The sequence below is a fragment of the Mirounga leonina genome, unplaced genomic scaffold, assembly GCF_011800145.1.
Source record: "Mirounga leonina isolate KUSES-001 unplaced genomic scaffold, KU_Mleo_1.0 Mir_173, whole genome shotgun sequence".
In the NCBI taxonomy this organism is placed as follows: domain Eukaryota; kingdom Metazoa; phylum Chordata; class Mammalia; order Carnivora; family Phocidae; genus Mirounga; species Mirounga leonina.
Window position 1 is genome coordinate 9,315,899 of NW_023270447.1, and position 27,201 is coordinate 9,343,099.

The following is a 27,201-nucleotide window of genomic DNA, read 5'->3' on the forward strand; positions in this document are numbered from 1 at the left end:
CTTTATTTCTATGAAAAAAATCCAAATACATAGTTTCATATTGTTTGGCTACTAGGGAAATTAATTACACTGGTAAAAAGATTTAAATTTTTAAATCCAATTTTTTATTTTCTATTAAACTGTATTTCTCCTCAAATTACAGACTTTCTGCTCCTATATTCTTTTCTGTGCAAAAGCATCTTTTTTCTATATCAGCTACGGTGAGAAACATATTCTTAAACACTGTAATCTTATTTGTGTCACTGTTTTTCAGTATAGCATTACATATACACACCTCTATAGAGATTCAGACATTTCTTCAAAAATCAGTCAAAAAATTCAAATAAAGTGTCAGGAAGTGGATAATACCCTCTACAGGTCCAAAGTGAAATGTATTCCAGAACTATGATAAAACCAGGAATTAGTGCAGGATGAATAAGGCAAAGAAAAATACAACCCAGGAGGTTGGCTGAAAGCAATCACTGAAATGTCTATGACCACTCCATCTAATATGCAACATGTTTAATGTTTTAAAGAAATTCTAGGAAATCACACTTTCAAAAAAATCATCATATTTCAGTGACCCAAAAACCCACAAAATTTATTAACAGAATCTGGGTCTCTACAAGTTAAGCGTATTAAATTCCTCACTGGAGAGTATTAATAGGCCAAGAGGAATAGTCAATTGTGTACACAGAGTGGCTTGAAGGAAGGAAGTAGCACTAGTTTGCTGCACTGACCCGAAGAAAAGCCCTGTGAAACGAGCACTCCTTACTCAGACTGAGCCAGTTCCCTCCTGACTTCTCTATAGCTTCCCGTCTACCTACGGGCACCAGATGTAAAAACAGGAGCATGAGTTTAAGCAGCCCATTCACTATCAACCAAAGAATTGACTTAGTCGTATAATAAGGAAATATTTTTAAGAAGAATAATGCTGATAACAGTATGTCCCGTATGTCATCATATCTGTACCCTGTCCATTCACTCCTCACAGCTGAGGTCCTGCCCTTCTAAGTGTACATAAAAAGAAACTGCTCTTTGAGGTGGAAGAACCTACCAATGTCACTCAACCAGTAGGCTGTGGGGCTTTACCAGATAAGCTTGGCATTTTCTCAGCATCATGCTGGTATCAACCAGAATGTCACCAGTGGTACCCACACTTAACTGATGTACTGTCAAGACATTTTTAATCAGTATCTATATTACTTAATATTTAAAGAATTACAATTGGTTTCACAATATTTCAGGTCTTCATACACCCAAACTAAAACTGTTCACTTAAAAAATGTCTGTTAGCTGTGTAGCTTCTCTGTACAGTTGAAGATGTCCTGCATTGTCTAGGACAATATTTCCTAAAGTGTGGTTTTTGGAAGAGGATGCCAGTGACATCCACCCAATAAAATGATTTTAAGAAACACTGTACGTGATACTTCGCTCTTGATGATTTCCACTACACCAGCATACTTCAATACTAAAGGTTCTGTGAAGACCTACAGCAAAGAATCTGTTTAGTTTTGTTAATACCAACACTCTCCAAACATATTGAACTGTAGGCTGTGTTTTTTCCAAGTTAGCCTCCACAATAATTATGAATTACAGTGAAAATCTAAGTTAATTTGTGTTTAAGGTCAGAAAGGCCTCAGACATTTTATTTATACAAAGAACCAAGATAGGGGCACCTGGGTGGCTCAGTTGTTAAGCGTCTGCCTTCGGCTCAGGTCATGATCCCAGGGTCCTGGGACCGAGCCCCGCATCGGGCTCCCTGCTCTGCGGGAAGCCTGCTTCTCCCTCTCCCACTCCCCCTGCTTGTGTTCCCTCTCTCGCTGTGTCTCCCTCTGTCAAATAAATAAATAAATAAAATCTTAAAAAAAAAAAGAACCAAGATAAATAGTTTAAAAAATTATCAGGGAGACAGTGAGCTTGCCAGATGATGTAGAGAGGGTCTAAACACAGGGACACACATGAAAAACTAAGCTGTAGAACATGAGAGATAAACAGACTAAAAGAGGAACCACAGCAGATGGGTCTCCTTCTTACAGGTGTAACTGTGGGAATCCAGTCTCAGGTATCATCAGGAAACATACTCAGGGGGTCTCTGTAAACAGTGGGAAAGTAAACATTCTCAGATATAGCTAGCAGGAAAAGCAAAAGACAGACCAAAGCCAAATCCTTTTCAACTACCCAGCTCTACCTCTATCTATTACCCCCAAGGTAGGGGCGCCTAGGTGGCTCAGTCGTTAAGCGTCTGCCTTCGGCTCAGGTCATGATCCCAGCGTCCTGGGATCAACCCCCGCATCCGGCTCTCTGCTCCGCGGGAGGCCTGCTTCTCCCTCTCCCACTCCCCCTGCTTGTGTTCCTGCTCTTGCTGTCTCTCTCTCTGTCAAATAAATAAATAAAATCTTTTATATATATATATATATATTACCCCCAAGGTAGCTCTTATAATTATGCAGAGTTCTACAATATAGATGGTCACAATCAAGCCTCAGCAAAAACTCTCTCAGCACATTTTCTCACAACACAAATAAAGTTGAAAATTAACTCCATAGGGTTAGTCGGAGGTGAAATAAAAGAGAGGCTATTCCGAATATCTCATTTGCCTATCATTTTCTAACTGTACAGACTCTGCCTAGGTACATGGAATTCCTAGGAAAATATGGTCATGCCAATGATGGGTATCTTCGGAGACAAATGCTATATTCAAATGTGTAGACAGTTTCTTTAATACAAATGGCTTTTCTTTATTCATGCTTAACCATAATGGAGCTGAAAATTATTTTGAGAGCATCAGATTTATCCAAGATGCATTTACCATCTCCATCTTTCAATGCTGTCTCAGTAATTTTGTGCTGCAATAAAGATTAAAAAAAAAAAAAATGAAGCTGCCTAAGTAGGAATGATAGTAAATTAAGAAATATTTGAGAGTGATGTAATGGTATAGTGTAACAGTGACAGAAGGAGGGAACTTTCCTTAAAATAGTAAAAGACTAATTACCTATTAGTACTATCGGAAGCCTAAGATAATTTTACCCAATAGGTATTTATTGAGCAATTAGTCTGTGCCTGGTTCTGTGTAAGATCTTGGAAATAAAAGATTTTAATAAGATTCAGGTTTGAAGCTCACAGACAGAGCTCACAGAAGGGCAGCTGCTTCTTTGCTCCGACCCAATACACACAATACACAATCAGTTTTAATATAAGCGAGACTATAATAACACCTGAAAAGATAGCATTCATAAAAGGCAGCACTATGGGTGAAACAGCAGGAAAAGAAAAACAAAACAGGAAAATATAACCTTCTTTAATAAGTAGAAGTAGGCAAGCCAAGGTTGCAGAATGCACTGCCTTTTCGGAATGTTCCAGTTCTGAGGAATGCACCAACAATGGGCTCTTTATAACTAGCTGGTCCACTGAGCTTTGTGACATATGTGATGACAAAAATTGAATAAATTACTACCTCCTTATTTGTAACTCACAATTGTTGCAATGAAAATAACTTTTCACTTACACATAAATAATGCGTATTTAAAAATAAAAAGAATAATGCATAAAAATGTATGAAACAAAGTAAAATTCACTTGAAATTCCACCACAATGTTTTTTTGGTGCTTTCATGTATTCATTTCATGCAAATAAAACATAATTCTATGCAAATTTACATATATTCTATTTAGCAGGGACTCCTTTCTAGAATATTTATAGTAACAAAAATGTCTTCTCACCCACATCTCACCTCCTGCCAAAAAACTAACATCCCAATATGTATTCTTCTAATCCTTACATACCTCTCTCCACCATGATTTTTTGCTCATATGCCCCATTTTCTTTTATGGGTATGTGTGTGTGAGAGAGAGAGAAAGACACACACATACACACACACACAGAGAATTTGATTTAGAGTAAAAGATCAAATTATATAAAGGCTGTTACATTCGCTCCTTTCACTTGCTTTTCTCATGGAAATTCCTCCATGTTGAGCAAAATTTAATAAACACGGGGATCACTTGGGGATTCTAAATGCAGATTCTGACTCAGTAGCTCTGGGGTAGGTCCCAAGAGTCTGCATTTCTAACAGGCTCCCAAGTGATGCCAAACTTGTTGCTCTGTAGACAATACTTTGAGTACCAAGGTACAGAAACCTAGCTTACCCTTTAGAACAGTGTATTTGTCCTCCATTCCCCAATTCATTTACTAGCTCTCCAACTATTAGACATTTTCACTTTATTTTTAGGTTTTTGCTACCACAAAAAATTACAGCAGGCTTTCTTTCCCATTTCTAAATGTTTTATAAGTCACCTATTTCCTACTTCTACATAGCCTGGGGCCCTAGGGACCTAAGAAGTTACCATCAGCTTAATCGGCGTTTACTGTCTACCTACCAAACACCTGATACAGTGCCATTTTCCAGGTCTCTTAAACACTATGTTTGGGGGTGTCCCGGCATTGCCACATGCATCTTGGTCAATTCAGTCTCACTCCTGAGAGAACTTAAGATGTTGAAATAACTGTACTGACATGAATGCATTCTAATTCTGTTGGACACGTCACTACCATCCACAATTGCTAAACATCCCGATCTTGAAGAAATCAGAGTTAGTACTTACAGAAACAACTCATTTTAACATTCAACAGCTTGGGGCATTATAAGCCTACATACCCCTGGAATGAAATTTCTGTTTTTAAAATTTACTTTTCTGATTTATTAAACTCTTATTTATATTTATTTATCTCTAATGCTAAATGTCAAATTTTATTATTTCCCACCTAGGTTTAATTTTCCTTTGCTGAATTTTTTGATTGTTTATCACAAAGAATTGCTCTCTGAAAACATATCGTGTGGGGCTGCAAATATGGATTTGATACTTGGCAGTTCTTTATGTTAATGTCATTTTTTGCTACTTCAGTAGTGATTGCATGCTCCTGTACACAGAAAATAATGTATGGCCAATTTTCTTATTTAACAGGTTCAGAACATGTCCCAGTCTATTGAAGTCTTAAACTTGAGAACTCAGAGAGATTTCCAATATGTTCTAAAAATGGAAACCCAAATGAAAGGGCTGAAAGCCAAGTTTCGGCAGATTGAAGATGATCGGAAGACACTAATGACCAAGCATTTTCAAGTAGGTTTGACTTCTGCAATATTGTCAATCCAAATCAGACACTGAGTGTAATGGACAGCCAGCATGGCAATCAGCTAGAAATAACTGTGCATTGGCCCATACGAGCAAGGTTAAAGACTCACTGGGGATGTCAATCATCTCTCCACTGAAACTGACCATTAGCTGGTAGGAATGCATAGCAGACTTGCTATAAAAAGAGCCTAATCCTCCTAGAGCTTGGTGGAGTTTCTGGATATATTTACAGGCAATTCAATATCTAAGACAAGGGGAAATCTCAAGGAAAATTAATAATTAAATTTATCAAAGTTTGTTCTGATGACTTTATGCCCTGCTAATATCAAGAGACATATAGAGAATATTTATTATTAAAAGAGGCAATAATACCATTAATAATAGCATACAAAAATAAAAAGATGGATGTTTCATAATTTGATACCAAGTCTTTTCTTAGACTTTAAGTTGTTTTTGGCTATTATCCAGAAACACTGAAAATGGAGAAATAGTGCTTTTAAGCATGCTATGTGGATGTTTAGTACCTATGTATGACAGTGCCATATTTTTAAAAATCTGACTATGATAATACCACTTGAGCCTCTATTAAAAAGAAATAATCTGCCTCCAAAGCGATAGCACATAGTTTATAAAACATACTGTGGTTTTATAAGCATAATAGTTTCTTTTTTCCTTCCCTTCTCTAGTGAAAGTCACTGCTGATGATAAGGGAATGGGCCTGAATTTAAGCATCAGAAGTGCTTTTCACACATAATGATGATGGACACAGAGCTAGTCAGGGACATGTGATAGGATCTCCACATAGCACATTTTGATCTGGCAGAAATTTTCATGGTTTTGTAATTTTCTTTAGTGGTGGTCAGGAGCCGAGTAGGTAGGTATAGAAAACAGTTTCGCAGTGAACCAGTTTTAAAGTTTTACCAGAGAGGTACAACAGAAGGAAGAGAGGGTAAGAAAATTGAGGGTATTGACAAGAGATGAGGCTGAAGGGATGAATCATGAAGTTTAAGTTGAAGAGAAAAGGACACAAAGCCAGGAGGTTAAGAAATTAGAACAAATTAACACAAGGCTTAGAAGATACAATAAATGTAAATATTATTGGAAATGAGAGAATGAGTGAACTGGATGAATAGAGAATTTATGGGGGAATGGTAAACCGCGAAAAATATAAGGCTGAGGAGGAAATGAGTTAATATCAACCAACATTAGAGCATGAACTGTGTGCAAGGCAGAGTTGGGCCCACTGCTGGATATGTAATGATCTCTCTTCTATGAACGACAACTAAAACAAACAGGTAAAATTGATAGTAAATAGAAGCATAAATATTATTTAACAGCACAAAGGGAAGAGTAATGTTATTTAATTTCATTCAGAGAAGATCAGGGGAAGAGTTACAAGATTTGGCAATTTTCAAGAAAGTAGTTTTGGACTAGTCCCCCCAACACACACACACACACACACACAATCACAGAGGACTTGGAGAAAACCAGAACATTTGCAATGTTCAGGGTTAGGATGTAGGCTGTAGAGGAGTAACGTGAGCTGGATGCTGAGACCATCAACAAGATAGGCAATGGTAAGCTGGCACTTACAGGGAGAGCATTCCCAGAAAAGAAAGAGGACAGAAGGAGAGATGCTCAGGGTGTCTGGCACAGAGTGAAAATTATTTAAGCTCAGATGGACAAGGCAGAACTCTGCGATGCCAAGGGATAGTTTGAGGGTGCCAGGCCTGGCCTGCCTGGGGACACATGATGAAGCATGTCCATCTGTGGGAACTGTTGGGAGAAGATCAGAAGTAAACAAAAAGATACAAAGCTGAGAGAAACTCAAGGAAATGATTTACCTTTTCTAGAAGTTTGCCTAGCAGCAGCCAGGCTATCAGTAAGAAAACTTAATTTTCAGGTAGCACCACATGACCTAATGATTTTGATTTTACTAATTCACATATCCAAGTAGATACTTCAGTTATATGTAAAAATCCAAACAGCAATAATATTTTTCTGAAGAGTTACACATATTCAACACATAGTTCTGACAACTTTAAATATATATTAGCTAATTTAATCCTCTCAACAATACTATAAAGTAGGCACCATAAGTATCTCCATCGTTGAGATGAAGAAATTGATGCAATTTGTTCAGCACTAAATACCTAATATACATCAGAACCACAACATCCAGCTCTAGAAGTAAGCCTAATATTACCAGTTCTATACTGCCTCTCCAAGTAGACTATAACTCTCTGAAATTTAATTATAATAATAACATGCTAAATATGTTTGTTGAATTTATGTATTCACTGAGTCTGAGCATGAGTCCAATGGTGACTCGGCATCTAGGTGCTGAGATGCCATATTTGAGACAAAGAACTGGAACATTCCAAAAGTAAGTTTACATCAAACAATACTTTCAAATTGGAAGAAAATCCTACTCTGGTACACCGTTTTCAACTTATCAAAAACGCTAAGTAGGTTCTGTCTTCTGTACTTTTTAGGATGAAAATCTTATTCTAGTTATCACACTTGAGACTATCATTCTTATATGAAAAGATCATGGTTGGGCAAGGTAGTCTAGCTACAACCTTTGCTGTAAGAGCGACATAGTAGAAAGTGAAATTCTAGAAGAAATTAGTAAGTACAGATCTGTGCTATTCTACTTTAACCTTTTAAGTATTTGATATGTATATTGGTCGAACTTTCCACTGCTCTCTGACTAGCATCAAGAGTTTCAAAATTGATTACCAATAATCAAATTATGAATTTTTGAAAAGATCCTAAAATATAATTACTTTTTTTTTTTTTTTAGTTCAGGGAAAAAAAAGTCCCCAAAATTATGACACTGAATTGCTCTCTTTTCAGTATTCCCATAGTGTAACATAAAACTCTTCATTGTAACTGTTGCTATAATATGCAGCAAATGCTACCAACAGAACTCTTCTTATTAAAATCATAATGAAGCAATTGTGTCTTCCTCTTGGGATGCCATAAGATGCTCAGACTAATAAGTTTATTTCCAAATGAGCCACCAAAATGAGTAGAGCTATGCAATTCCACCTTTTCACTGTGATATTTATGAATCTTTCTCATTATGAAGACTCTGTCCCCTCCCACTCAGCATGGACATATAGACAAAATTGAAGAATTCTGAGCTTACAGAGCAAGTGGAAATTTCCCCACAAGAGACATAAGCCCATAAATCAAGGCAGCAATGGGAGCTCCTGCTATTTTAATGCATTTATAGTAATAACATCTTCCAAATGTAATTTTAAAATGCAATTTTCAGCTCCTTTAATTAGTTAGTATACAGCATGGTTTCTGACAGCACCTATGGATTATTCTCAAATGATTATAACAGTGACAGCTCTTTCCACAAATGAGATCATCTGTAAAAAAACACATACACACACAACTGACTCACACTCATGAAATATTTTCACTGACCACTACCACCAAATTAAAGGAAAAGAAGAAAGGGTGACACACCTAGAAACTGAAAGTGAAACTGCAGGTGAGGCTCAGTCCCATGATGCTAGAAATAAGAGACACTGTGTTGGCAAAATATGCTTCTTGTTCTCCAGATGAAAATCAACTTTGCAGTTTCGAACAACTCTGTACAACTAGTTCCTTTGTTACATAAACTGTGAGCACATTGGTCCCTGAAAGAGTTAAAAGAGTTAATTCACTACATGGGTGAGCAACTCTGCCTTACTTAAAGAGCTCTAAATTATCTATGCTAGAGCAAATGGAGTCAGAGTGTGGGTAATAATTCAAAATTGTAAACAGCAACATGCATTTCTTTGAGCTTTAAGGAGCTTTGCATGATTTATTATGCTTGCTGAACTTACCTTCCTAATGATGTTGTGCTAAGATGGATGTTAAAAAGAATGAGGACTACCTGAGCATAATGGAAGGGATAGAATGGGAGAAAGCCATAGTTGGAACAATTCTAAGTGTTACAGAAAAGCTGTTCCAGGATACAAAATTTCTTGTAAGTACCCCCATAACATAGACAATTAGTCAGTGAGCTATTTCTAGTAATTCACAATTAGAAGATGGACCCTGATTATATTTCCTAAATAATGCATTGTTCACATTATAAAATGCTACCAGAAAGTGAAATAATACATTAACCCTTAATTGCTATCATAAAAAGTTTTTATAATTATGATAAGGATCAATTTGTTTTATAGAAAAGCACAGGGGCACCTGGGTGGCCCAGTCGGTTAAGCATCTTCCTTCGGCTCAGGTGGTGATCCCGGGATCCTGGGATCCAGTACTGCATCAGGCTCCCTGCAGGGAGCCTGCTTCTCCCTCTGCCTCTGCTTCTCAGGAATAAATAAAAAAAATCTTTAAGGAAAAAAAAAAAAAAGAAAAGCACATAACCATTTAAAGAGAGGTTCTTGTATTGAGATAAATGGATTTACTACTAATCATCATGTAGCCACTTACATTCTCACAAAGTACCTAATTTTAACCCAAAATCAATAAGAATTTTGATATACAAATATTGAATCAATATGCTGTAAACCTGAAACTAATATAATGTTGTATCCTGATTATAAATTAATAAAATTTTTCTTTTAATTTTCAAAAAAAGGAATTTTGAATTTGTTTTAATAATCTCCTTTAGGTATCATATTAAAAAGAACATAGCTGCTTGATCTGTTTCAATGACTCTCAGGAACAATTGGCTGGTTTTCACAGGAGTTGAAAGAGAAGATGGATGAACTCCTGCCCTTGATCCCCGTGCTAGAACAGTACAAAACAGATGCCAAGTTAATCACCCAGTTCAAGGAGGAAATCCGCAATCTGTCTGCCGTCCTCACTGGGATTCAAGAGGAAATCGGTGCCTATGACTATGAGGAACTGCATCAAAGGGTGCTGAGCCTGGAAACCAGGCTTCGTGACTGCATGAAAAAGCTGAGTAAGTAGAACAATTTCATTTGTTTAAGTTGTGCTTTTAAGTGGTTTCAATGAAAACTGCATTCTTACATTTTGCAGATAGTCATGAATACCTAATTATAGAGAAACCAAAGCCTGCTTTCTAAGTATTCCTTAACGCCTTAAGCACGCCTGTGTAATCAGTGTTATTTGATTAACAGTTGCCTAATTTTCAGAACACCCTGTTACCATTTGGTGGCTTGAAATAATACAGACAATTCTATTGGCTACACTAATGGCAATAAGTTACTCCAGACAGATAATATGTGATGGTCAATCATTACTTGGCTAGAAGGGAGGAGAGGCATTTTTAGTAGTGGAGAAAGTCAGAGGCTGGGAAAAAGGTAGTTACCTTGGGACCAAATATGAAGTGATTTATGCAGTGATTAAATCAAATAAAAACAATTCCTCTACTACAGAGAATTGCCATCACCTAGCTATTCTGATCCACTCAAGAAATAAAAAGGAGGCACCTACTCAAATATATATTCACTACTCTGCAAGGGGTCAAGCATATGACATGGGATATGGACTCTAGATCTTGACTCCTAAAATGTGTGGTTCAACCTGGTCTAAGTTTCCAAACTCTTCCACTTCACCCATGAGCTAATTATTCAACTGAAATCATCCTGGCATTAGTCTGTAATTTAATGCAAAATAAATATGTGGTCACAAATTGAATTAAAGAGGGGTTGTTAGTTCATTGAGGAACAGTGTTTTGGTTGTTGACATGAAGTGACATGCCAGGGAGGTCAAATCAATAACCATAGAAAAGTGTTCCCTCAATGGAAAGAAAAACTTTTCTGAAATTGAAAATAAACTAAAAAGAGAAATAAAGAATTTGGAAAAGATAATTTCTAGTACAGACAACTTCAGAGAATAAATGTAAACACTTAAAATTTGAATGGCTGATGAATACCTTAAAGACTATTTTACAAATGCAATCCAAATGAAAAAAGAGAGTGAATATACAAAACGTTGCATTTAGTACAGTTCAAAACAATGTGGGGAATCACATTAGAGGCCCCACTGCAGTCAACCCAGGATTTCCTAGAGATTCTGACAAAATTACTCAGAAGGCAATTAACACAAACCCTAAAGCTAAATGCTTGTACAGGCACCCCCAGTTCCTTATTCCTCATCAGTCAAGGCCCACACTTTTTCACCTATAACTCTTCTCCTAACAATCATGACTCCAGTAGATTCTGTGACTCCTATTCTTGCACTTTTCATCCATTGTCCACATTATGGCCAAAAGGATTTATTTGAACCATAAATCTGAAATTAGTTTGCACTGCTGAAAATCCTAGGATATAGTCCACAGCTTATGAGGCCCTCCATATGTAGCCCACCCTACTTCTCCCATCTTAGGTCCTGCCACCCTTCCCCTCACATGCTACATCCCAGTCATGTGTGTTCCACACTTTCTTATCACAGGGCAGTGTTGAGATGCCTGTCCCCTCCCCTGAAACGCTCTTTCCTGTTTATCCTTTCTGTGTCAACACATGTTTACTTGTCACATGAGACAAACTCCCATTCATTTTTCAGGTCTCAGTTTAAATGTCATGTCTTGCCAGAATCCTTCATTGCTCTCCCTATGTATACTATGTGTCCCAGCTAGGTGCTCCCAAACACTGCTATTTCACCAATGACTGGACTTTTCATGCTTCATTATCATTGCATGTGTAATTGGATAGCTATCTTCTAGATTTTGTTCCAATGTCTATGATCCTCCCTTTAAACCTTGTATTCCCCCAATGCCTGGAAAACTGCCTGACAAAGAAAATTTAATAAATATTTGCCAAATAAGTTAATTCTATAAGGAGCCATATAGTAACAATTTCTAACTTTCAAGACAGTAGAAGCTATTTCAAGTCTTACTTAAAAAAAAAAAAAAAAACTCTCTTAGCCACCTATTTGAGTCAGGTGGCACAGGATTGACTAAGACTAAGCAAAGGAGGAATTATTTACCTGATATAGCACTTAGATAACCTCCTTATATGCTGTTCTTTTATAATTAATGTTATGAAGTTTATTGGTAATATCCAATAGGTAAATATTACTGACATAAGTGAATTCTGTTATATTTTATTTTTAAATTTAAAAAATGCCTTTAGTTTGATGCACATATTACATAGCCTGCCAGATGATGTCTCCACCAAACCAGATGAGGAGAAAATCTCAGTCCAAGAACTGAGTGCCTTCACTATCTAAATTACTTTGGGGGTTACAAAGAAATATCCAGATGCATTTTTATTAGCTCATAAAATATTTGATTACAGATTTTCTGTAAATGACAGTGCATAGGATTGGTCTGTGTAGGACTTTGACTTATTTTGGAAGAGGTCTCTTTGTTACAGATGAATCACTCCAGATTCTGAGAATCAATTCATTTGGTCATTCCTACCAGCTCACAATAAACTCAAGCCACAGGCTTTGTACACTAAGACCAGATATCTGCTAAGTACACCTGCACTCTACTAAAGGAAGGATAGGCAATAGAATAGTTCTAGCTAGTAAACACCTTGGACCTTAAAGTGTGCCAGTCAGGTTTTTGAGGGACTGTCATGGGAAATTCTTGGAATTTGCTTAACTTTAGAAATGAATTTCACTTCTAACACATATTCTCTCAGAGTTGACTCAGCAAGAAATAATGTTGCAGTTAGGAAATGAAATCGACACTCCTTTCAGCTCTTTCACAATCCCATTTTGTTTTGTTTTGTTTTTTTCAGTTCACATATAACTCTCCCACACACAGCCTCCTTCAGTATTGAAAATGATATCTGGGACAAAGGGGATAAATTTAAGTGGACGTAAATTCATCCTACTCCTTTTTACTGAACCATGGATAATGTTTCCATGATGCCCTCAGGCCTTAGGACTGTGATCCACAATATATATATATTTTAACATCAAAACCTCTTTTTATTAATTTGTCCTCACGGACAACAAAGTTTGAAAGAATGTAACTGTCAAATTAACTGCATTAACTAGTTAATATTTAATTTTATCTTAACTAACCAAAAACAAAACCTAGCTACCAGTGCAAATATCTAACAGCAATAAAATAGTATTCAACTTTCTTATTTAATGAGATGTCTGCAATTTGAGTTAATTGATATGACCTTACACAAGAGATTAGAACTAATTCTCACGTGTTATAAACTCTTTTCCTAGGTTATTAGTAGTCCTGAGATCCCTATTTACTTAGTAAAGAGGTGGTGCCGCAATGACTCTAACTCATTTATGCTTTTTGTCCCAAGAACTGAGTACTTTTCTCCATCAGAACAGATCTACAGAACAATCAGAACTACTTACTGAGAGTCTCCTAAGCAGAAAAAATATTTATCAAATGGATCACAACCATTAATTACAATGTAAAGAACATATCCAGGTAGAGACAGACAGCCTTAATGCCATGAGTATGAAGTTACATGGTCCCTGAAAAAATAAATAACAGAATCTTCATATTGTCCTTTTAAAAATTACTCCAGTTTGAAAGGAAGTATCTGAAACATATATTTGCAGAAGAAAACACAAACACATAATTGAGAGTGGTGCCTTAAGTTAATAGTCTCATACCACTTTGTATTTCTATTTCCTGGGACTTTAAATAAAGATTGGATGAAATTATCTCTGAGAACTCTTTTAACTCCATGCCTCCTATCAACTGCCCAATTATCAAAATATCAGAACACATGGACTCAGAAAACAGATGTTATCAACATCAGGATCATTAACAGAAGATGTACAGGAAAAAAACATGAGCGGTTCAATGTTCCAAAGCATCTAAAATCCAGTTGCTCTGCTGTCTGGATCTATAGTGGGACATTGGATAATCATGGTATCCTCAGTATAGTAACAGGAGCAAGAAGGTTCATCCATCAATGGCATCTTCACTCTTTACAAAAGCCTCTCAATGCACACAACCAATTAGCAGAAGGCAGAAATGGATTGGGGCAAGAGAATAAAATTGCAACAATGATGAATGCATTCCCACTCACCTTTTCAGTGAATTTGCTTTTAGGGAAAATGTCACACTATACATCACATAAATTTTAAGATACTAAAAAACAAACTAACCTCATTGCCTGCAAGGTCTAAGTTACTCCCAAATAGTAAACAAGGCGCTAAAGGAATCACAAGTCATTGAGAGCACTAGGGCGCCATTCAGCTTATTTCTACTAGAGAATTAAGGTTTTGGAGAAAATAGAAATTAAGGGGGAGAAAAAGCTTCAACAGTAATGCACCCTAGTGGGCCTGAATGAGGTACAGTAATGCTCTTTCCTAACTGCTTAATTTTCTCCTGTGAGAGACAGAATAAAGTCTCGTGTGCTTAATTAAATATCCCATTCCTAGACATGCAAAATATAATTATATGCATGTGAGAATTTGCTGAAAAAAGCACAGTTAAAGCTCTCACACACCCTGAGAGCATCAATAGATGTTTAATGTAGATAATAATCAGTCTTTCCAGTCCTCTGCACACACACACCCCCACTCCTTCAAGTTAATTCTACTTTAGGGCAATGGTGTGGTGCCATCTAGTGAACCACAGGATGCATCTTTCTATTAACAGTTTTGAGGCTTCATGTTCAATAGAAAGAAGTAGCAGGAGCACTCAAAACTTTAGGTCAGGGCGCCTGGGTGGCTCAGTCAGTTAAGCATCTGCCTTTGACTCAGGTCATAATCCCAGGGCCCTGGGATGGAGCCCCGTATATATCTATATATCGTATATCTATCAGGCTCCCTGCTCAGCGGGGAGCCCCCTTCTCCCTCTGCCTCTGCTTCTCCCCCTGCTTCTGCGCTTTCTCTCTCCGTCAAATATACAAATAAAATCTTAAAAATAAAAAACCTTTAGGTCACAGGTATGAAATTTGGTTACTGGCATGTTTATGCCAAATTAGATTTTAAAAGGGAAAGCAAATTGTCTATGTGGTAATACTCTTATTTGCTCATTCCACAAATATTTATTGACTCTCCAGAAAGTACCGGCACTCTGGTAGGTACTGGGTGATACAAAGATGAGTAGTAGCACCCTGTCTCCCTCTACTGTTAAGAAGTTGCAATACGCACAAAAGGAGACCACTACATCAGTACTGACCGCCTGCTGTTTGACGAGCACTTGGCCAGCTATTGTACCTGTGTTAGTTCTAGCCACCGCAAGAACTCTGGGTTAGGCACTCTTATGGGCAATTCATGCTGAGACAGTTTAAATTAATTTACCAAAGGTACATGATGGAGGCAGCATCTTTAAACCCAAGTTCCTTCTGAATTCAAAGGCAGATTTCATCCCCAGATTTCTTTCTTTGTTGCTGTAGAAAGAAAGGAGCTAGAGAGACATTTTTATCCTTTCCTAAGCCTCATTCACGTGCACTCACATCATTCCTCTCTCCAACCAATCTCTTAAAACCACCTCTCTCCTGCTTCCTCACTTCCACCACCCTAACCCAGACCGTCATTCATCATCCCTCATTTGGGTTACTGCAGGGGGCCTCCTACCCACTCCCCTTTACCTGAAGTCATTCCCTCTCCACCACATGAGGTGTTTAGAGTAGTCTTTTCCAAATGCAAATCTAATCATATTACACGTATGTTTAAATGATTTTCTTTTAAAATTAAATCCAAATAGCTTTTCATGGTCTGTCGTGATGACATGGATTCTGCCTAATTCTCCAGCCCTTTTTTCACAAGTTCTCATCATGTACTCACTATAAGCTTTAGCCATTCTAATCTTTCAGTTCCTCAGTCATGCATGCTTTCTTGGCTAGACACGGACCTTCTTCTACCCTGTCATAGAAGATTCTTCCACCTGACCTATCCAAATTCTAATGATTTTGCATTTTACACACCAGACACCAAGTTTCCTATGGAGCCTTCTCTGATTGCTCCTGTATGTGGTTGGCTACCCCGGCACAGTCTCCCAGAGTCCCCCATCCCACTCCCCATGAAACTTGGCACACCTTTTTTTATATTTTTTTAATCTTTACCCCCTTAAAGACAAGTTTCCCCTCCTCTGAGAGATCAGGGGCCATCTATGTCTTATTCCAGTTGAATTCTTTTAGACCATCATAAAACACCTGAAACATAGTAGGTAAAAATTAGTGTCAACAGAGGGTTTGAGAGCAAATATTTTTTTTAAAGATTTATTTTATTTATTTGAAAGGGGGGGAGAGGCAGAGGGAGAGGGAAAGAGAGTCTTAAGCAGACTCTGCACTGAGCAAGGAGCCTGACGCAGGGTTCGATCTCATGACCCTGAGATCATACCTGAGCCAAAACCAAGAGTCGGTCGCTTAACTGACTGCACCACCCAAGTGCCCCGAGAGCAAATATTTTTAAAACAAAAAACTTTATGTTGCACTCAAGAAATAAATCAGTATATGTCATATATAAAACATCTGTATCTTTTACAAAGCCAAAATTCTTTTGGGAAAAAAAAAGACAACAAAAGCACAGCCTTCTTTAACCTTTGTTTCTGTTGCCATCTGTCCTTTCTTCAATGGCAATGCAACATTTCGTTACAAAACACATGATATTTGGTTCTACCTAGCACTTAAAACAAGAGACACTGAAAATCTCAGTGAAAGTGGGAATTAATAGAAAAGTCAAACTGTGTGCCTGGAGTGAAGTGGAGTGAGATTTAACTTGGAAATTTAATAGGGGAAATTTACAAGAATAATCCCAAAAATTAAATTGAGAAGATCTTCAAATGAGTTATTTAGCAAGGACAGTCCTACCTTCCCTAAAATTCTAGATTGTAATACAGAATGCAATTGCTCCAGTATCCAAGTACTTGGTGATGACTCATTCTTCCAGAATCCTGGAACCTTCATTATTTTAGCACACTTTTGGGTAATTGGTATATCTTACCATAAATTGATTTATTATTTATCTTTCTTTTTATGTCCTACATTTTCCTAGATTACAACTAAATGGTAAAACTTCCAAGGATATAAAAATTGTGCTTTCAGAAGCAAGCATGAATTACCAAATTATTTGGGATTTCATAATACAATTTTGCTCCTTTCAATCTGGATGTTAACTAGGCTTCTTCTGAAACATATGCTCATAATATAAGCTCTATCCCAGAAAAAGTTGAGATAATTTTAAGAATAGTTACATAAATCAAGAGAAATAAAATGGTCACTTTCCTCAACTACCTATTCATTGTATTTTTGAATATACAGAACTATACACATGCAATACATTATAAAATGCTAATTACAATAAATTAATAAATTTAAAACTTAATTTTGGAAAGACACAGGTATTTAGAAACATATTATGCTTGGCCTTATTTACCAGACACCCACTAAAAACTCATTCTCGTGCCCTATCCAATAATCAATTAGGTCCATCATTTTTACCACCTTTGTCTCAGTAGTGGAAGTGCCAAGATTAAATATACAAATAAAATTTTAAGTAATATACATAGATTTTACTATACTTTACTAGAATTCACTATGTATGGCAGAGACAAACTTATTTTCAGTAGCTTTAATAGACTTTAAAGATCAAATCATATCTACTTCTTGCTACATGAATTCTCCAGGGGCCTTAAGTAAAAAGAAATAACATTCTGTCATAAAAATATTCACAACTCCATTTAATTTACTTATATGGGCATGGCTTTAGGATTTAAATCCAGAAGCTGTTAGTCCAGGATGTTACAAGATACAATTATATATTGAAGAAATAAACAAAAGACAGATGGTTTTTTTGCTTCATTGATCCAAACAACAGATCTGCTGAATCCCAAATGATATATTTTCCTGAGCTACTGATTGATAAATATGGATTGCAACTAATCATAAGAAGTTTAATGTCTAAAAGTCATCAGAAAATAAAATAGTCAGTTTCCTAAACTATCTATTCAGTATATTTTCTGAATATATACAATCATACACATGCAATATATTATAAAATGCTAATATTTTCATGTGTCTCACTGTAGACAGAGGCGCATAGCAGAAGAAAATCATTGAAGCAAGACTCTTAACTTCCTTCTTTGCCATCCTCTTTTGCAAGAACATTTGTCTTCCAGGCATTTGGGGAAATTATACTTTCTGTCTGGCTTTGTCCTCACAGAAAGTGAGAGTGAAGTAAGAAAGATAATGATTTATTTGAACAAAAACTAGCTTTGAGGAGCCAAGAAACAGAAATGACTTCTATTGTTTATTTTACTTTATTTCTACAATTTCTGCATTCCTTCAGAATCTGAAAATACCTGTGTTCACTTAACACTAATATCCATAAAATTATAACTAAAAAAGCAGCCAGTTGTTTATAAATTCCTGCATCTTTATTTTACCAATTTCATTTACCAAGATGAATTTTAGCTCAGCATCAAATAAATATTTAGAAGATAAACTTCAACTGGGAAGAAAGCAACATTGACAGCCCTGTTTTTTTGCTTCCCAAGAATATGAGCAGATGATGATGATGATGACCATGATCACCCTGTGTTTTACCACAACCACAAATACCACCTTCTTCCCAGCAACATACAAAAGTTTGTTGATCCCCTATCCACTCAATGTTTCCTTAATTAGAATAAGAAAATGACAAGCTTCAGAACTTCCATCTTTGAGATGAGGAAACTCCATCCCAGAGAGTAAGTGCATTATCCAATTTTACATGATAATTTAATGCTGCAGCTTAGATTAGGAACCAGATCTCCTAACACCCACCTCAGCATTCTAACCTGGATGGAATATACCATACAAATATTTCCTTGGAAAATTTCTGGGAATTTGTGGGAATAAAAATAAAGTATATTCCCCCATTTCCCCAAAACAGTATAAACAGATACCTAGAGACATAGTTACTCATGGTTCCTAAATAGATTCCCATCTACTGCTGGAGTTCATTTATTTAATTCTTCTCTTTTCCATCTCCCCTCTCTACTAGGTTATCCCTAAAGGCAAACAAACTTTTCTTAATAACGTCAGCACAATAATAAAAAGTTCCCATGGCCCTTGCTTTTTCTCCTTTGAAAGAATCTTCTATAGCTGCTGCATTAATTTACAGTCTTCAAAACCAACTGTGATCCAGCTTCTGTTCTTAACACTGTCTTCATTTGATTCTTGTGATCACCAGTGACTCTTGCTGCTCACTTCCATGATCATTTCTGGGAGCTTATTAGATATCTCAGTGGTATTCCCCACAAGCCAGTTCTTCATCCTTCTTAAAAGGCTGTGTTTTGTTTTGTTTTGTTTTTCTTAACACTACACTATTTTTAGGTCCCATTTGTAGCTTCTTTTGAGCTCTTTTGCTGGGTCACAACGCCCCACAGCTCTGTTCTAAATGATTTTCTCTTTTCTGTGTACGTCCTCTCTCTGAGGCAATTTTAGCCTGTGGCTTTCCCTAGACTGTTAAAACTGTGTCTCAAAAGGGTGTCAATGCTCCCTAGGTTTTTATACTATCTTCTTTACACCTCCACTGGCATGCATACCAGTCATGAACAACTTAAAATAATCTCTACTGAATTCTTGATCTTTTCTCCCAAACCCATTCCTTCTTCAGTCACTTCCTGTGAGTAAATGGCAATACAATCTTTCCAGCTGAACAAGCCAAAATTTGTATTATCATGGACTATTTTTTTTAATTTAAGGTTTTCTTCAATTCCTCTTTTTACTTTCCATCCTAACATCTATCTGAAGCCAGTCCTATCAACTTTATACCAAAAAACATAACCCAAACCATCTACTATTTTCCATCCCCATCACCACTTCCATCATCTCTCACCTGGACCAATGTGATAATCTCTTAACTGGTCTTTCTGCCTTTACTGTATACCCTCTGTAATTAATTTCCATATGCTACCTAAAGTGACCTTTTTAAAATGTAGTGCTCACATTCTGTCACTCCCCCATCTTCTTAAAATTCTCTGGTAGCTTTCCATCATACCTAGAATAAAATCCAAGTACTCTGACTTTACATAGCTTTCTCTTCTGGACCACCTCTCTAACCTCCTCTACTTTTCCAAGTATGTTCCTTTTTTTCTCTAAATTTCTGTGTCTCTTAACTCACCAAGCATATCCAGATATAGGACCTTTGTAAGAACAGTGAGACTAGCTAATATTTATTAAGTTATATATATATTTCTTAATCTTCCCAATAACCCTGTGAAATAGATAGTATTACTGTTGTTATCCATGAGACACTGGAAGGTTAAAAACTGTTCAAGATCCCCAGAGAGTAAATAATAGAATCAGTATTCATATCCAGACAGTAAGGAAACCACCCCCCCAATTTAAGATGCTGCCATCTAGCTGATCCACTGCCTGAATGTCCGTCCCTTCAACTTATGGTTCCATGGCTAACTTCTTGTCAGTTAGATCTCAGATTAAATATTACCCTTTCTGAGAGGTCCTCCCTACTCACCGAATCTAAAGCAGACCCCCCAAGTCACTATCAAATTATTCTACTTAAATATCTGCATTAAAATTTTTCCTACCTGATATATTTCCTTGTTTGCTTCTTTCTTTTATTCCCTTTCTTCAAAATGGAAGCTTCGCCAGAAAAAAAGGTGCCATGTTTTGCTTACCATTGTAATTCTAGTATATGGAACAGTGCTTGATGCTCATTAAATCTTAGCCTGATGAATTAATGAGTAATGAAATGAATAAATGAGTCAATGAATAAATGACTCATTTAAGATGTTATTATTTTAAAATTGTTGATACTTTGAGCCATTACAATTTTTCACTTCAGGTGCACTTTGTAGATTAATGCTATAAATTTTGGTTTACTCAGAGAATGTTACTGTGGGGTGGAAAGTTATGGTGGATCAAGATCAAACCCAGGGTGGTGCCAAGAAGACAAAGACTGGCACTGCACATTGTGAGTCACTGGGCAGATGGGAGATAGCTAATGGGTGACAGACATGGAGGAAAATGATGGAGTGGAATCACATAGAAGAATCAAAGAATGCAAAACACAAAGTTCATAAATGTTCACAGGAATCTCTCTGGCCAGAGACTACATATAAAATATCTTTATTTGGAACCAGAGCTCACATAGTTTCACATGCATCTTTTTAAAATTTTTTAGAGAGAGAGAGCTAGCGAGTATGAGCGGTTTGGCGGGGGGGGGGGGGGGGGGGGGCAGGGGAGTGAGAGAGAATCTCAAGCAGACTCCATGTCCAGTGCAGAACATGACACAGGGCTCAATCTGACAACCCTGAGATCATGACCTGAGCCTAAATCAAGAGTTGGACGCTCAACTAACTGAGCCACCCAGGCACCCCACATGCTTATTTTAAAACTGGTTTACATCTAACTTAAAAATCCATTCACAAAACAAAAACATTCACTGAAATCTCACAGAGTTAAAGTTTGCAAAATTATATTGACTTGCTAGATTATAGAGAGGTTTCCTTCACACACTCAGGACAACTACCATTAAGACACATATGCAAGACCAAATCAGTGAGACCTAATAAATACAATTGCTAAATATGTCCTTTCTTGGCCCTCATGTTCATTTTTTCATTTAAGATTTTATTTATTTATTTATTTGAGAGAGAGAGCAGGAGCAGGGAAGGAGGTGAGGGAAAGGCAGAGAGAGAGGGAGAAGCAGACTCCCCGCTGAGCAGGAAGCCTGAAGGAGGGCTTTATACCAGGACCCCAGATCATGACCTGAGCTGAAGGCAGACGCTTAACTGACTGAGTCACCTAGGCACTCCCTCACATTCATTTTTTATAGAAAATTAAATGAGAAACTAGCTGAACTTGCTTGTTTCTTTCTGTTTGACAATTTAAGTATGTTTTGTAGAAGAATAAAGGTAAATGTGGTTTAAAATGAGATAAATTTCAAGTTACCTAAGTAGGCTGTCTTAATGGAAGAGGTGCTTATATTTTATTTTTTTATTATTATGTTATGTTAATCACCATACATTGCACCATTAGTTTTTGATGTAGTGTTCCATGATTCATTGTTTGCGTATAACACCCAGTGCTCCATTCAGTACGTACCCTCTTTAATACCCATCACCAGGCTAACCCATCCCCCCCACCCCCCTCCCCTCTAGAACCCTCAGTTTGTTTCTCAGAGTCCATAGTCTCTCATGGTACTTATATATTTTAGTACTCAGGGCTGACTTTCTATAATTTTTATTTAATATGAAGAGATATTCAGTGCACTCAATGCTACATCCTTTTTCTCTATATATAGTTTTGGTCTGAAATCACTTCTTTAACTTTCCTTCTCAATTGATTCAAAAAGGGAAAAGAAGAAGAAAATAAGATATGGAAAGGATAAGCGATGGTATTTTGAGAAGCTACAACACATGGACCTATTTTGTCTCTCTGTTCCCCTTATATTCCCAGCACCTAGCACAATATTGGCACATAAGTTCTCAGTAAATGGTTGTTAAATGAATAAATTAAGTATTTTACATTTAAATACTAAGAACTGGTTAGAGGGTATTTCAAAGAAAATGTCCATTGCTACAAGAAGAAAGCAAAGTCATTTTTAGTTTAGATGTCAGAAGCTTTTAAGTACTGGTGTAAATTCTATCTTAATTCCTGGTCTAGGTGATCTAAGCTCAGCAGTATCCCTTTGCCATATGGATAAAAAGGTGGGTTATATCCAAACACCACAGAAGCCAAGACACCTCAAGCAACTGATGTGCTGTCAGTTTTTGGAAATGTTGATTATATGAGATTCAAGGCACAATTCCTAGTCCTAAATATAGTTCTTGTACAGGTTTTAACTAATCCATCCACTTAATTCATATTAAAGTTATGTTACATAAACTGAGTCCAGAAACTCATTCACACCCATAAAATGACTCAACACATGAAATATGCACTTATCTGAGGCAAATATGGGCTTTGTGTCTTCTTGCTTTGTCCAAACTGTGCTTCGGTCTTGAGGCAATAGAGGCTACCTATGTTAGAGGATCTTACTTTGCTGATAAAGAAGGTTAAAAATCTCATTTTGAGTTTTAATTGTAGAGTCTGGCCGTCTAAAGTGTTAACTCCATAACTACAAAATCTCCATTCACTTTCAGTACCAAAACAACTTGAGGTCACTATAATTTCTTCCTGTGTTTCCATTTCATCATTTCCTCTGAATATAAAGTGTTATGGAAATGAACATTCCATTGTGCTTATGTTTCATATTGAGACGTTATATTGATCTATATCCAGAACTAGTTTTAACTGACTTCTGAGATTCCAGGTATCTTTTTTCCAAAAGCTCATTCATCTTTAAAAGACATGTTCACTCTTTCCTTTTGTGGCCATCATTGAAGTGCCAGTAGCCAAAATGAAATTCAGTCCCTTTGTGATTTCTGACTAGAGCAAGAACGATAAAAGGCATTTTCATGCACCTTCTCACATCTACAGGAAGAGTATGTCTTCTTCTCTTTCCAAAAGCTCAGACAGAAGTACAATGTTCAGTGCAAGCCCATACAAAAAGATGATAAAGTGCAGGTTGGGTGAGGACACTACAAAGGTCAGCAAATTTGCAAAGTAGCCCAGGTTTACAGGACAAACGATGTCACCAACATTGAATGAGTACAGTGGGAGAAGGCAAATGGCACAACTACCCATGTGGGCATCCACCCTAGCAAAATGGTTATCAGTAAACTAAAACTGGATAAGGACCACCAAAAAATCCTTGAACATAAAGCCAAATCTCACCAAGTAAAAAAAGAAAAGGGCAAATATAAGGAAGAAACAATTGAGAAAATGCAGGAATAAAGTAATGTTATATAAAACTTTCAATAAAAACTGTTAAAAAATAAAAATAAGGTATTTTTCAAGAAATTTTAGGCTAATTTTTCATCCTATGCAAAGTGGGTCATATTTTTCCTAGGTCATAGTCACTATTTTGAAATAAAATGCATAGCATTTCTACTTGAATCACATGCACAATATCTCTTAGTATAGCTCCTACACATGTACTAACAAATGTAATCACCTATTAGCTGTTCTTAACATCTCTATGAAATAACCGATAAATGTAATTCATAGTAAGGATTCTAATTGTTTTAAGGTTGAAATAATTAAAGAGAAAGAGATTGCCATGTCAACTGTAAGACAGTGATGGAAGTTTAAAGAACATAATTTCAATCTAGTCCCCTAGGACTAGTCCTTTAGGACTAGTCAATCTAGTCCTAAAATTCAGAATACTCCCAGCTTTCATTTCTGGAGACTATTTCAATCTTTAATTTCCACCTACTTCCTAGACCTGCAAGGAAGCACAGCATTTAAAAACGTGGAAATTATTTTTCAATAGGCAATTCACAAATGTGATTTTGCTTTTTAAATTTAATGGCTAAGATTAAATTTTTGCAACTATTTTAGCTTTTAAAATTATAATTTAGGGACGCCTGGGTGGCTCAGTCAGTTAAGCATCTGCCTTCGGTTCAGGTCATGATCCCAGGGTCCTGGCATTGAGTCCCACATTGGGCTCCTTGCTCAGTGGCGAACCTGCTTCTCCCTCTGCCTGCCACTCCCCCTGTTTGTGCGCTCTCTCTCTTGCTCTCTCTCTCTGACAGATAAATAATCCTTAAAAAAATAAAATAAAATTATAATTTAAATATTGTATGCACATGACTAGAAAATTATATGCTTAGAATAAAAAGGACTTAGAATAAAAAGGAAGTCTCCTTCTCCAGAGGCAACCACATTTAAGTTCAATGTTGGGGCTTCAGGTGGTTAAATCTGTATCTCTAATATGCTTATTTTTCCACTTTTTGGGGGGGGTATCAGTTTTGGACATTGTTTACTGACTTTCTGCTCAGCAAAATGCAGACTTAAGTCACTTAGCCAAAGGCACTTCCTTGTCTCCTCATAACACAGCTCAACCCTTATCAACTTTGTAATTTCACACCTCAGATTTAAGTCTTTATTATTTTTTTCATCAACTACAGGAAAGCTCTCTTAACACCCTATTTTTAAATATGATGTCAGTTACACCTCCATCTTTCTTTCTTCTCTTCTCCTAATTTTTAATTCTTTCATAGTGTGGATTTTACCTATTCTTCTATGTTATCATGGTTGGAAACATTTTGTTGTTTCCATAATCACAGAGTAGATTAAATATCTGTTAAGTATTCTCTAATTAGTTTACGGGCTGCTTCTCCAAGTTAAACATAAATGTTTTCATGATTATGACAATGCTCATGTTGTTGTTCAGGAGCTAAGTGCTGGACTCTGATGTATTCCTTTTCTCTAAGTCCAACTTCATATCATCTGTGACATTCAAAAGGGAAAATTTCTAGAGTTAAGTTGAAATGAATTTTCCTCTTACGTTTGTACTTCAATAATTGACTTCGCCATACCCAGTTTTTCTTAGAGGATCTCATATAGTATTTCCATAGATCAATTCCTCTTATTTCTGAGACCTCCCTCCTGCACATGTCTGTCCATTCTGGACTAAATGCTCTCAAGGTCTACTGTGCAGTTGTCATTCTGGGACAAGAAGTTACTGTTTTCCTGATTTCATGTCTTCCCCTGTCTTGGTTTACTGTTTATTTTGCTACAATATATGCTCAGGTAACTTCTCAAGAAAAAGTACATTGTAGGTAAACTTTGGAAAGTTTACATGTGAGACAATATTCCTAGTATAGCTTCCTCTGATTTTCCCCCCTAAATATAAAGGCACTGATTATTGTCTTCCAGAATCCAGTATTGATAAGCCCAATGCCAGTCTAATTCTTACCTGTTTGCATGTGACCAACTCACATTCTTTCTCTGAAAAGTTCCATTTTCTTCCCTTTATTATTAATCTTCTAAAACTTCACAGTAATTTTCTAAGACTAAATCTTTTTTGATTCATTATGGCATGCCCTTTTAGTATGAACACAGGTTTCCCCCATTATATGAGAGTACAGCATTCTTATGAAAACTTTCAGAAGCTGAAATGGCACAAATTAAAGAAGCAGTAACCATTACTTTATATAGAAAATTTCTTGAGCATTTCCAGACCCAAAAAATAACCTCTTTCAGGCTTTTCTGATACCTTAGGACACATCTAGCTAACAGATGCACAAAATAAATCCAGATAAAGTACTGGTGCTCATAGTCAGAGTTCAAAACTACAGCTGCTCGACGCTGAGATTCTGAGTATGGTTCCAGGAAAGGAGCTTGGTGGCACCACTCTCACTGCTCAGGGTAACACAGACTTTTGAAGGGCAGAGGATACCTGTATTTAGGTTTTGTAACTGGGGAAAGAATCCTGCAGAATTTCTTTGACAATTTACTCTTTTCCTCTCCTTTTGTTGTTGATCCTACATGCATCTAGTATTTCTTCTATATTCATGTCTATCTTTTTGTTTTAATTTTTGGGATAGCTCCTTATCTTCCAACCTATTTTTAAAAATGTAATCATATTTTTAACTTCTAGTAGCTCTTTTGTGTTTTCCTTTTACAGTGAACGGTCTACAATATACAAAACTCTCTAAAGATCTTAGTATCTTAGTATCTCTTCTGCTCTGTATTCTCTCTCTTCTTATGGGGTCTGTTTTCTCTGCACTTTTACTTTAGTCATTCTCATTGTAAGCTTTTTTTTTTTTTTTTTTTAAGATTTTATTTATTTATTTCACAGAGAGATAGCGAGAGCAGGAACACAAGCAGGGGGAGTGGCAGAGGGAGAAGCAGGCTTCCCGCCGAGCAGGGAGCCCGATGTGGGGCTCGATCCCAGGACTCTGGGATCATGACCCAAGCGGAAGGCAGACGCTTAACGGCTGAGCCACCCAGGCGCCCCTCATTGTAAGCTTTTTGAAAACACATGCTAATCCTTGGTTATCCATTCATTTTTAAAGATCTGAACAATAAATCTGCTTGGAAACTGTGTATTTAGGTAGGGCTTGCCACTTTTTTCCCTAATGAGTAAGGCAGAAGGCTACCCATGTCAGAATGCAGGAGCCTTTGTTCTGGAGCTCCAATGCCAACATTAGTTGCCCTAATCCTTTTCAAGTATTTAACACAGATTTGTAGATTTTTTTTAAAGCTGCCTCCTGGGGTCCTGGATCTAGGGATGAAGACAGGACTGACTGCTTTTCAGGCATGCTTTCAATGCGCTATATCACTCCCAGAACCCTTACAGTAACTATGTTTGTGAGTCCCTTCTCTTCTTCAAAGCAGCTCCCTCCTTAGCAATTGCCTCTTCTGCTTAGACACACTGATGCATC

At 36.8% G+C, this 27,201-nt stretch overlaps 1 protein-coding gene and 1 pseudogene across 3 annotated transcripts in view; both read left to right on the top strand.

Annotated features, from left to right (window-relative positions):
• Window positions 1-27,201, top strand: part of OLFM3 (olfactomedin 3) — a 41,926-nt gene that overhangs the window by 11,401 nt on the left and 3,324 nt on the right. For all 3 annotated transcript variants that reach the window (XM_035020135.1, XM_035020136.1, XM_035020134.1), the window contains 2 exons: window positions 4,944-5,099; window positions 9,816-10,035. In XM_035020135.1, the coding sequence (XP_034876026.1) occupies window positions 4,944-5,099; window positions 9,816-10,035 (376 nt within the window). The remainder of the gene's footprint in view (window positions 1-4,943; window positions 5,100-9,815; window positions 10,036-27,201) is intronic.
• LOC118020173 lies at window positions 23,328-23,764 on the top strand (annotated as a pseudogene).